At 42.3% G+C, this 13,201-nt stretch overlaps 1 protein-coding gene across 5 annotated transcripts in view; it reads right to left on the bottom strand.

Annotated features, from left to right (window-relative positions):
- Nucleotides 1-13,201, bottom strand: part of Lhfpl3 (LHFPL tetraspan subfamily member 3) — a 520,977-nt gene that overhangs the window by 35,941 nt on the left and 471,835 nt on the right. For 2 of the 5 annotated variants that reach the window (XM_036181632.1, XM_036181633.1), the window contains exon 3: nt 7,268-7,315. The exons of 1 other annotated variant lie outside the window; for it this stretch is intronic. In XM_036181632.1, coding sequence (XP_036037525.1) covers nt 7,299-7,315 — 17 coding nt within the window. In that variant the 3' untranslated portion in view covers nt 7,268-7,298. The remainder of the gene's footprint in view (nt 1-7,267; nt 7,316-13,201) is intronic. 2 more of the 5 variants (XM_036181634.1, XM_036181635.1) reach the window with 1 other exon arrangement.

The raw sequence follows: 13,201 nt of genomic DNA, 5'->3' as shown, positions 1-13,201 counted from the left end.
AAACAAAATGAAATTAAAAAACTAATACCAAACCAAACCAAACTAACCAACCAAAAATCTTAAAACTATGTTGTTTGAGGAGGTCTTTCATAATTGATGAGCTGAGCTATGGAATGGGAATACTTACCCTGCTTTCTGCATGTAGGAGGTGGGTTACCTTAAGAAAGAGGTGGGTGTTACGGAAGCCTTGAGTATACAATTCCAAATATACCTTTTTGGCATAAGAGAGATTTTGATTGGATGGGTGGTGGTGGCAATAATTCTTTAATACCAGCAGAGGCATGTGGATTTCTGAGTTTGAGGAGAGGGAGGGGAAAAGAGAGAGAGAGAAAGAGAGAGAAGAGAAAGAGAGAGAGAGAGAGAGAGAGAGAGAGAGAGAGAGAGAGAGAGAGAGGTTTTGAGCTAATTATTTTGACACATCAGATGTAGGAGAAGCTCTGGAGAGTAGAAGCCATCTTTTGTGAGAGTCATTTATGTGGATAAAAGAATTACCTCTCTGCAACAGGGAGTGAAAGATGCGTCTATACACTAGAGACACTTGAGATCATGGACAACCACACAGAAATCATTGTGGAATTCATTACTGAGTTTCTGCTTATCTCCCCATCACTGCCTTCTAGTTTAAAGTGGTAAGACCAAACTCATCACATCTTTGAGATTTCCTCAGGTCTCTGTGTAGCTCCCACGGGTGTAGACATTAATAAACCTGTTTATGCTTTGTTTGTTAACTTGTCTTTTGCTTTGCAGGTATATCTCAGCTAAGAGTTCAGGGTGATAAAAGGAATTATTTTACTTCCTTTATAGTTTTGTTCTGTCATTTCTAGTTTTCTTCCTTTTCTTTTTTTCTCTGTAGGTGAATAGATAAGACATTAAATTTAATGCTTTTTTAGTAATACATGCTAGGTATGGTGGCACCCTCCTGCAGTCCCAGCACTGGGGGATGCTGAGACAGGAGGATTTTAAGTTGGATGTTAGCCTGAGCTATACAGTGAGTTTGAGGCCAGTCAGAGAAACTTAGTGAGGCCCTGTTTTAAAAGTACAAAGTAAGCTCTCCACAGAAACAAAACAAAACCCTCAACAGATCAAAGCAAGACAGACAAAGCCTCAAAGGGTTGAAATGATTGCAGCTTCTAGATTTGGGAGCTGGGACCATTCCTCACCTCTGTCACTGTACCTATGATTCTTCGTCCCTATCATGGGACACATGCCATTATCCTCCGTTCAGAGAAGACTGGGCACAGGCTAGGTCTGTGGACCAGCTACAAAATTTGCTGACCCTGTGCTAAATGAAAACTTCAGGGAGCAGGAAAAAGTGCTAAGTAAGTACTGAACTATAAAACCTTTCCCTCCCTTCTCATGTAGTCTTTCACCTTGTCACAGATTTTTAATTTTTCTATTTAATGTCATTTTTAAGTAAATTAAAATAAATTTTTAGCATCATTTTGCTGTTCATCTTTACATTGGACAACACCTGCTTCAAATGCAAATGTGTTTAACTCATTTGTATAGTCACTAACATCTCAATGGCACAAGGCTGTATTTTGTCCCTGCAGGGTGTTTTGAACTAGCTAAGGAAAACAAACAAACAAACAATCAATCAATCAATCAATCAATCAAACAAACAAACAAAGTAAGGTCAGGAGGCAGAATGAGTTCCCCCTAGGGGCAAAGAGGCTCAAAACAGCTGCTCAGGAGTGCTCTACAAGGCTTAGGACAGAGAAGACCCTCAGGGATTGTTGCTCAGGCCTTTTGGCTTTTCATATTCACTTTCCTGTTAAGTCATTAGTTCAACACATTGTCCCCTGTTTTGGAACACCCTAGAGAGGAAAGCTCCTCCTCACTGGTGTTATATATAACCCATAGTAGATAGGTTCCCTGAAAGGTACCTCCCTTACCAGGTAATTGGTCAGAGGTGAGCAGTGGCCCTTTTTCTTTTTCTTTTTTTAAAAATATTTTACATAATTTTTATATAACGACATGTAAATTATATGGCAGTTAGACACTAGCACGAGGCATAATTTTTTTTCATTTTTTTATTAAGAAATTTTCTACTCACCTTACATATCACCCACAGATCCTACCTCTTCCCTTATCCCACCCCCCAGCCCTCTCTCCCAAGCTACCCCCCATCTCCACGTCCTCCAAATCAAGGTCTCCCATGGGGATTCAGCACTCAGTGCTGGGGAGGTTTCCATCTGGGTGTGTTCAGGGAGTTTCGCAGGACTGCAGGGAGCCCACCAGGAAGAAGGGAGAAAGCTAGAGCAGGGGAGGAAGAGTGGGAGAACAAAGAGAGGAGGAGTGGGACAAGGATGGCCCAGGGACCAGCTTCTCAAGTGCTGTCCTCACAGGCTTTGTTCAGAGCAGGGGCTCTGCCTGGTGGAGACCAGATGCAGTGGGAGTCCCTGGGTAGCCAGTGACCTCAAGTCTTACTCTGCCCCCTTTGCATGTTTGAAATGGTGACCACACACATTCTGAGTCCCTCCTGACAGACTAGCACTCTGAGTAGGTGTGGATGCCTGAAAAGTACTGGGGTGAGGATGGGCTTAGATGTTAAAGTCACGTGGAACAGAACAATGGTGAGTTCTACTTCAGGATTCCCCCTGAAGTCCCAGGAGGCATCCACAAGATCATCACCAAGAGAAACTTTTTTCCCAGTGTGACTAATGCCACAGCTGTAAAAGCCAACCAATCAGCTGTGTAGCTTTGGATGACCTTGAACTTCTGATCCTTCTACCTCTATCTCCTCAGTGCTGGGGTTATCCTGTGCACCACTTGTTAATATTCTGACCCCTTGGTGCTGCCCTGCGTCCTGATGCAAAAGCCTCATTCTAAGGAAAAACTCCTCCTCTTCCCCCCTTCCTCCTACAAGGTGCTCACCTCCTACCTCTCTCTCTCTTTCTGTCTCTCTCTTTCCTATCTTTCTCTTCATAACTCTATTATAATAAACTCTCCATGTGGATGCAGTGTCTGGGTTGTAAATTACTGGCCGATGTGTGCCCCCCCCCCCCAAGTATCCTGTGCTATGGATTGAACCCGTGGCTTCATGCATGCTGGACAAGCTCTCTATCAAATGAACTACATCCCAGCCTATAACTTCAAAGTCTAAAAACTAATTTAAAACACTTCTTTTTTAGTGGCATTACAATAAACTTTCCTCTTAGGCCCTGCGGGGAAGTGCCTGTAGGTGTGGGGAGAGTAAGAGACACTGTGGCTGGGTGAGACTTCCAGCCTGTCATGGTTCTCAACATCAGTCTAGAGATTCAGACACAAGCACCAGCATCCTTGTCTTGCTGGTGTCCCAGCAGTGCACATCTCCCTTCCCCACTGACCTCTGAGGTGCACTTCACTGTGATTCCCCTCTAAGGGCAGCAAGGAAGGACTAATTTTTCAAAAGGGCAATAGGATCCATCTACAGTCCTGGAGAACCTGGGGTACTTCAGACTCTTCCAGGATTGGTAAGAAGTTAGAATGTTTATTTCCGTCTTCAGAGAGAAGGCTAAAGAACTGCAGAGAAGGCTTCCTTTCTCCAGAGCAAAGTTTGTCTAAGTGGAGACTGTGGGCTCCCCTCACAGAATCACACCAGACACTAAATTAAGAATAGATTTCTGCTGCATCTCTTTGGGGGCGGGGCCAGAAACCACATTTGAAGTAAACTGAGTTGCTCTCTTTTGTCTTGGATATTTGCAAATCAGTGTGTGACAGTGGCCTCACATGGTCACTTGGACAGTACCTGGGACAGACTGCCAGCATGTTTAATTCCTAGGTCTGGAGCTCAATAATGTACATTTCGAACTAGATTCTGGATGATACTGTTGCTTATCTGGGGGCTGTGTTTGGAGAACAATTAAAACAATTTGGACTCCTGTCTGTCAGGCATAATGTACTTTTTGGGAAGCCCCCAGAATCAGCACTGGAGACAGCAATGGTGGCAGGTTTGCTTCCTGTCTGTGTGGAAGGGCAAGGTCAGGGACTGCACTGCAAGGCCATTGACCCCCAAGCATCAGGCCAGCCTGCAGGATTCTGTAGACAAGTGTGAGTGGGTTGACCCCAAGGTTCTGTGGGTTGTCTCTTGTGACTCTTGGAGGCCCAGTTTTGTTTCAGGCCTCCCCTAGGAAAAAGAAACAAAGGACTGGATGAATCTAAAGCCTTCTCAGTAGGTTCCAGGACTGTTCCGGAGTAACTGTACATGCTTAAGGTAGGCAGAGTTCTCTGTCATTTCTGAAATGATGGCTGGACATATTCACGTGGTGAAAGGTCACCAAGCCCTGGCCGATATTCAGAGGTCTCAGGAGCGGTGCCCCTTTCTTCCATCTGGGAAGAGTTTCAGGCTGAGGCTGTGGGCCAGGGGTATGATCTTACAGGAGCTCACCTTCCCTCCTCCTCTCTTTCTTCTTCCCATTCCTTTTCTTTCCTTTCTTTACCTGCAGTTCCCAATTTTACCACTTGAGGTCTCAATATGACAGTGATTTTCTTAGACCTCACCTGCTTAGGATGGATTTGGTACAAGCCTTTAAAAAAATGAATAAAAAATAGCCCCTACTCCTTCCTAACTCTTCACGGGCGGATTTGCTCAGGGGGAGCTCTCTGGTCTAAGAAGTATTTGGGCAAGGAGCTGACATCTGCTCTGCTCAGCATCCTTAATGGGATGTGGCTTCCTGCAGATGGCTGTTTTCCTTTTCCAAAAGTGTTAATAGCTCTCCCAAGTGGAAGACTAGTAACACCAGGACATTGATGCTCCCTAACAAAAGGCTAGTAGATTATTTCTACAATTTCTAGTTGCTGAGGTCTCCACACACAGGTTGTGTTTGTCAGTCTTCAGCAAATGTAGCTTTAAGAATTCCTCCACACTTCCCTGCCAGATGGATCACTTCCAAGCCTCTTCTTGACCAAAATATGGAGCTCAAATTTTATCCTGCCAATAATTCCTAGGGAAGTAGTTTTGCTTTTTTGTATTTTATCCAGTGGCTTCTGAACCTAAGATGTAAACACCAAATTAACTCTGTGACATTCCGTATCTGGTCCTTTCCTCCCAGCCAGCTTTGAATCACCGTCAGATTCATGGAGGGTTCCTGCAGACTATTTTGGGAAAAGTTACATTTAAAACTAAAATGGGCCAAACTGTTAAATTCAGTGATGATTCTTTGCCCCTAAAAAGGTTTGCCAAAAGGTCCATGTATTTGTTATGGAAAAGAAACCTGTGAAAAGGACATTGCATATTTACTCAATATTTACATTTTCATAATTGTACACATGAAGGGATATAGCTCAGAACTGAGGTGAACACTGACACATGTATGTTTATATTGTTGCCCTTTTGGCTTTTAGGTTAATCTGTATTGCAGAGTTCCTGGCCTCCTGGAAAAGAGAGGCTATGACCTTCATTCACCTACTGGGTTCCAGAGCTCAGTTAGTGAGTAGTATCCTGGGAGATAGACACCAGTTGATCTGTACATTTCATAAAATGCTTCCAGATTTCAGAAATCAGATGCTAAACCTAAACATGCATGTCCATGTGACATGTTAAGATCATGTCTCACTTGCACTTTTCCTCCTTGGCCTTGTTTTTCTTCAGTTAACAACAGATACAGCTCCTGTTTTTCAAGGCTGTCTCTACCTGCACAGCCTGTAACACTGTGGAAAATGCAGGTGGAAGCTGCCCCCAAACCAGCCCAATGAGCAAGTTTGTGTTAATGAAGCAATTAATGAGCAAACTTGGCATGTGTGCTTCTTTCACTCAGCTGTTACAAATTTACAAACAAGGACTCCATGACTCAGAGAGCCACATTACCTCAGTTTGCCCATGTCTCCAGTGCCCGAGCCATGAAAGGACCTGGAACCCTTTCTGGGGATGCAGACCCATTTACTTCTATTTTTATAAAGTTGCTCTGGAGCTTTGTGTATTATTCTGTCCAGAGAGAAAGGATCTCTGACTCTGTACTGATGGGATGCTTTGGTAGAAAGAGAAGAATGAGGTTTTAATGTGCCTCCAATCTATCCAGGACAAACTATTTTCTCTTATAAGGTCCCAATGCGTTAAGGGGTCAAAGCAAAAGATCCATCCCTAATAAGTTTTGGCTTTTTGCATGACTAAACTGTGGGTTGAGTACTCAATGCTGCATAGTTTGAGTCTCAAACACTGTTTGGTCAGATGTCATAAGAGCATCTTCAATTTTAAATTCTTATCATTTCAGAAAATACAACCCAATAACTTCAACACACACTGAACATTTAAGTGAAATTGAGAACATGAGGTAGTTTTAAGCTCCAAACCACTGTCAGGTATGTACACACATGTAAGTGTGCAGGTGTGTGGTAGGGAACAAACGGCAAGGCAGGATTGTATTTTATTTTATATGGGGTGCTGGGGATTGAACCTGGGGCCTCATTCAAGCCAGGCAAACACTTTACCACAGGACTATATCTCCAGCCCCAGAGCTGTATTTTGAAATTTCCAGATATACTCTGGTTAGACATAACTATCTCCCTCATCAGTTTTCATATTCTAGAAATGTAACTTGCCCTATATTAAATTTACTTGGAGTGTAAATATAGTTTGTGTAGGATCAAGGGACACCAAGAGGAGTAGTGAGGATATGTGTGTGTGTGTACAGTGAAGGCCTGCTTTACTCATGTCTAACTTAAGGCCATTATCCTTTCTTTCTTATAATATGTTTTATTCTCCACATATGTGTGCTTGTTTATCATATACTTATGTGCAGAGAGAAAACAAACAAACAAACAAACGAAAAGATTCCCACCCTGTCCATGTCTCCTGGTGCCTGGTGTGATGGACTTCTATGGACGGCAGCAGTCCATTGAAGACCCTGCCCTAGAGAACACTGGACATGTCTGGTAGTTGGTGAAGGTCATGGCCTGTGTAGAGCAGCCTTTGCAGGTCTCCACCTGGGAGTGGTCTATTGCAGTTAGGCCTGGGTAAATGCCTAGGATTCTTAAAGCTTACAATCCCCAGCTTATTGCCAGACAATAGCAATCCATTGTATTCCCAGGACTCCAGGCTCCCTGGGAAGATACCAGGCAGACAGTTGTGTGTTCTCTGGTTCTTGCCCTGTGCTGGACTTTGTGTGTGGGTAAAGCTCAGGTATAAAATCAGGAACAAAGACACAGGATCTATGGCTTAAAAAACAGTTCATGCGGCTCAAGTGCCAAGCGCTGGAAGCGGGAATCTGAGAACAGCGGAGCAAACATGCGGGAACAAGGCAGAAGCACACAAAACATACTGTACCCACAAAGCCATGCTCACACTTACATGGTTAGGTCTCACTCTACCTTAGTCTGCCTTAAGCATTTCCATCATCTGAGAGTGTGGGAGGGAAAAACAGAATAGTTAAAGGTAAAGTAAGTTAAGAGCTCACTGCTATCTTCTTAGAGACCAAAGACAACACTCCTGTTCATAATTCCATTCACGCTGTGCAGGGAAACATTGTGGGGGGAGGTTTGTAATGAGTGAAAGCTCAGTCCTGAGAACCAGGATGCTGGGGTCATTCCTTGGCCCCGACTCTTGCCAGCTGTTTGACACTGGGCAATTGTTTTTATCTTTTTGTGTTTTCATTTTCTTTTCTGCAAATGCATCTGACAGTAGCACTTACCTCATGAGGTGAGGATGCCTGTTGAGTGTCACACATAAAGCAGCACTCAGGACAGTCCAAGTCAGTACCCAGAATTCTCAAAGTATTCAAAACAATGATGTCATTGTTAACTGTATCTTTGGCTACTTTAGGCAATGCAGCTGAGACGAGAGGAATAAAAATGCATAGGAAGCCAAAGACTCAGAGAATCTAGTTATTTAGTAAGAAAAAGAACCTAGGTGAGGGCAAAGTAAAAAAAGCATGGGGTGAGAAATAGCTGCGTGTCATTGTAGTTCTTTGAGGGCATCATTTCAAATTCTAGATTATCCCAAAGTAATTCATAGTGTGATTTGAAGAATAATAAATAAAAAATCAGTTGTATACACACAGATCAATTAACCTGAAAGCCTGTTTCACACCCAGTAATTCAAGCTCTATTAACATCCTCAGGCTTTGTACTCTGGTTATATGAGATGCCATTCTGCATATTCTCTGGTGCTTGAACCTTGTGGCTCTCAGAGAACTGCTAAATGGAGCATATGGAGACCAAGTAGCTGTGGATGCCTCTCACTGGTCTATATAGGAGGGAAGCCTTCTGTCTCTTTCCTTCTCAGAACCATCTAATCAGCATTCACCTCACTTGGCAGGGTGTTGTGGTCCAAAGAGAAAGAATGGAACTCAGAGGGAGGTGACATTTTAGCCTAAAGGAAACTTTCAAGCAAAATGCCCTTGGATGACACTGATAGAGTGTGCCTCTGCTCACTATCTCCTGCGGCCATGTTGTGAAACTTTGTGCTCTGAGCATGGCATGGCTATGTTGAAATCAGAACAGCTGTGATCACCCTCATAAAAGATTGGGTCCAGTACTATCCCCTCATGGGAGGAAAGGAGGAATCAGCAGGCCCTTGAAGGATATACACTGTTTGGGGAGGGAGAGAAGATTAATAGGTTTTGTAACTGTTAGTACATTGACATGCCCTGTAACTCTAGTCACACAAACTGGCTCATCATGCTGAACTGGGGTGGAATCATTTCTTTGGTTTGTTATTCTCTATTTCTCTGGGGTAAGCAGAAATAGACTCCCATAACTCACAGAACAAGTGTTAGTTGGGCAGCACTAGTGTACAATTAGTTCTTTACTTTTTTAAGTGAGTTCCACTCTCTCCCTCTCCCAATGGTAAACTTGTCCATGTACATGCCTTCAAAACTAGATCTCACAAAACACCCATGGAAATAGCATGGATCTCCCAGTAATGAGCTGTCTGCCCCCTGTGTTCCAAGGATATGTAGTTCCTTCCTCTTCAGTGGATTCTGGCTTTATAGAAGTTCAACCCCCTATCTTTCCACGTGATCCTTTTCTTTATGTTTTTTCTTATTGTTATTCTATATATCACCGATCTAAAGAAGTTTTCAGGGAAGAAGACCTAGGCCTGTTTTCTAATTGTTCTTTTTGAAGTGACAGGAAAGCACGGAATTCTTGTGCTGGCTCACTTGGTTATGTGAGCACTTGGGCAAGGAGACTTGACTTTTGAAAGTTGGACACTGGAGCCGTTCTTCACGTGAAATGAAAAGTCACTGTAAATGTACGGCTGGTGGACTGTAGAAGGGAAGGATAATGGAGAACATGCTAGAATATGTTTAATAGTCTAGCTACTTCCCCTTTGCCAGAACAGGTGAGACACAAGCTTGTCCCTGAAAGGACATAGCAGTCTTGATCAGCTGTAAGCAGTGCATCTTCCCCACCTCACACTGTGATGTCCTAAGAAGATCACTGATTTTAGCCAGGTTTTAGTTTTGTCTTTTTTCCTAGGAAATTGTGGGCTCCCAAGTCTATGCTTCAGTTTCTCATGCAGCCTGTGTCAAGTGCAGCATGCCTCTTGCTGTGGGAGTGGCCTACGGTGGCTGTGTTACAGCTTCACAGCTACAGCATGGAACCTGGCTTTTAAAAGACACAGTCTTATATCTTTCTCATCACAAGTACTGTTTCAAGGACATGGATTACATTACTCAGGCTACAGAACACAAAGAGACACCTTGATTTGCTCAACACATTTTTGAAGGGATTCCATTTGCATCATTAGAATGTGGCTTAGGCAGCAGGTACCCGCAAAGAAGGGACAAAGGAGACTCAAGGAAGCAAGGGGGTCTTTCAACGTGAAAAACCAGGCCTAATGAATTGATACTTGCAGAAATAATGACATTTAAACAGAATTATTAAGCAATTAGTCAAATTATAGTTAGGATGGAAAGTAGGCGATTTCAAAGGAAATCATTAAAAGAAAGCTATTATTGTGCTTTGGAGTTTTTATCCTCCATCATCACCCTGCATTTGCTTCCACATCAAATGAAGGTCATTATTTTAGCCAAAAGGTATGCTTTTGTTTATTTGATTTCTTGTGGTACTCAGCTCACAGGGGCACACCTGAAGGTCTGTAGCCACTGATGCAGTGAAGACAACTCTGGGCATCATTATTAAGCACAGGATGCATTTTAGTAAAGTGTTCAATGCTAGTCACTTTTGAGTTCTGTTCTGGGTCACAATCCATTCCCAAGGCAAGACAGAGGTCATTCTAGGTATTAACTGTCAGCTTGACAGAACCCAGAATCATATGGGAGATGGGCCTCTTGGGACTGTCTTGATTACATTAATTGAGGTGGGAAGACCGATACAGTGTGAGTGGCACCATTTTCTTACTGGGATCCTGGACTGAATAAATGAAGAGGGAAACTGAGTAGAAGCACCCATGCATTGATTACTGCCATTTCCTGATGGATACAATGTGAACAGCTCTCTCAAGCTCCTGCTAATGTGACTTCCCTTCTATGATGTAACTGTGAGATGAAATAAATCCTTTCTCGTTTAAGATGATTTTGTCAGGGTATTTTTACATGTCAGTATCACAGCGACAGGAAAGGAAACTACAGCAGCAGGCATAGGCTGTTTCTATGGAAGAAATGATAGAACAGGTTTTGCCACTAGAGGAGAGCTGATGCCTGGGTAACCATGATAATCTTTCTGTGTCCTATGTTCATCTCATCACAATGGCTGACTTTTTATTTTTAAAGATTCATTTTATTTTATGTATATACCTGTTTTTGCCTGCATGCATGTATATGCATCATATGCATGCCCTATGCTGATGGAACCAGAAGAGGGCATCAGATCCCTTAGAACTGGAATTAAGGACAGTTAGGAACTGCCATATGGGTGCTAGAAACTGAATTTGGATCCTTTGCAAGGGCAGCAATTGCTGTAGAGCTTTGAGGCATCTCTCCAGTCCCATAATAACTCAGTACCTTCTAAGAGTTGAGTGTGTGTGTGTGTGTGTGTGTGTGTGTGTGTGTGTGTGTGTGTGAGAGAGAGAGAGAGAGAGAGAGAGAGAGAGAGAGAGAGAGAGAGAGAGAGAGAGAGAGAGTGACCCTGGAGGTTGGTGGCAGTTGGGAACAATAATGAATCAGTCTTAGCCCTCTGTATAGGAAAGATGACATATTCATAGTGCATAAGGGAAGGAGCACTGGGGAGATGAGGACAGGGGAGGATAAGTATGGGAGGGCAGAGCAGGGAATCATCCCTCTGCCTGTGCCAGATGATGGATGAAGCCCTACCTGCCGTTTCTTATCCCCAATCTTGCTTTCTCTGATGTCAGGAATGGTGAGATTGTTTTCCTGTGATCTAATGATACACAGAGAACGAACATGAGGATCTCATCAAGAAAGTGTAACTCTCTTTTGTGACTATGAGGCACCTCATTTACTACCTTTTTGAATTATAATAGGGCATGAAGTTAGCTGTTGCAGGAATTATTTTAAAGGTCCTTTCACTTTTATATTAGCACTACTAATAAGAGGCAGCTGGAAAGCATATTGAGCTAGTTGTCAGGGAGATCCACGGAATAGGCAGAGAAAGATAACAATGAAAAGTCTGCACACAGGAAGGAGACTCCTAAGTGCTTAGGAACAGCTGCATAATGGTAATCAACACATGCATGCATAATATGTAATACATACTAGACTTCAGAGAGGGGTGGGTTGTAACTCAGTGCTTAGAAAACAGATGTCACTCTTGGTCTCACTCTACTTTGCACAGGTTCTTTTAAAGTCTTTTGCTGCATATTCACAAGGAGAAGCCCAGGAAATGATGCTCCTGAGATAAACAAAGCAAGCTGACTAGAATCAAGCTTCTGCTGAGTGTACATGGAGAGTCACCAAGGGAAGTTCTACCTTAGCTATGTGGTCAGGCCTCAGAATAAACTTCTATGTCTCTTTGGGCCCTGAAAGTGATTCCTCCAACCATGGACCTCTGAGAGTTCTCATTGGAAAAGATATCTTTTATTTTTATCATTGGTAAGATAAAACACAGACATTTCTTTCTGAACCCAAAGACTCCTATGTTCCAGCCAAGACAATGGTAGTGGTGTACAGTTTTTGTCTGTCTTTCCATAGTATGGAAGATAGGAGATGGTGGATTTTGTTCATTTGTTCTTAAAAAAGGCATAGCGTTAACCCCACAGAAAGCAGTCTTTCTTGTTTATCTCATAAGTAGGCCTTTTTGATAGTCAAAGGATTCACTAAGCATAATAGTTACTCTTACTCTTGTGGATCAATTAACATTCTGAAATTCTGTTTATTAAATGGCATCATTTATAGTACCCAAGACATTAAAAAGACAGTTGTTATGTTTTCATTGATTTAACATCAGCTTGAGTGAGCAGCTGTCTCATTTATTTGAGACTTTAGAACAAAAAAACCTAAATGTCCCTCTGAATATTTTTATGTTTTACTTTTTTTTTTTTTTAAATATCTGGGTGAGTTACAGTATGCTCTAGGAGTTTGGGTTCTATGATTTAATTTTCCACTTCCCAGGAGGTAGTAGATAATAGGTGGAATGATTATTGTTGACCAATTTTTCTCCTTCAAATGCCTTGCTTCCAGCCTTCAGTGTTTATGGGTTAAAGGGAGCCATGAAAAGAACATACATGAAATAAAGTCCTAGGGAAACCTATTTTCAGTTGAGAGGCCCCTTGGGAAAGAAATACAAGGGATGTTACAATTTAATACTCGAATCAAAGAGACCTACCTAAGGTTTGACAAGATCTTGGCCACCAATTATCCTGTCAGCTTTCTTCATTTTATAGAGTGGGAAATAGAAACTCTGGGCAGACAAGTGATATACCCTTTTGGGGACAAAGACAGTGGTAGACTTCTTAATTTAGGATCTAGGATTCCCTATCACAATGTTTCACATTTTTACTGTAGAACAACATTTAAAAATCAATGATATAAATCAGGTAACTAGGTTAAATATCTATATCAGACATGCTTGGAACTAATATTTTTATATTTTGGAATATTTCCAAACACAAAATTCATTTGCTTTTCATGTACACACAACCTCAGGTAATTTGGCACAATAGTTTTAGTTTGCCTGTTTGGATTGTGACTCATCTCATGAGGTCTGGTCTGGAATTTTCCACTTTTCACAAATTGATGCCCCAAAGTGTCAGATTTTAGAAGATTTGAGATATTTACACTAAGGGTGTTCAACTTGTATAGTATGAGTAGTACACTGCACTTGTTCTCTGAGTTTACCGAGATTTCATCTCTTTGTAAGGAAG

The sequence above is a fragment of the Onychomys torridus genome, chromosome 3 (genome assembly GCF_903995425.1).
Source record: "Onychomys torridus chromosome 3, mOncTor1.1, whole genome shotgun sequence".
Lineage (NCBI taxonomy): Eukaryota > Metazoa > Chordata > Mammalia > Rodentia > Cricetidae > Onychomys > Onychomys torridus.
Note: the sequence above shows the minus strand (reverse complement) of the source record. Positions and strands in the feature narration are given on the sequence as shown.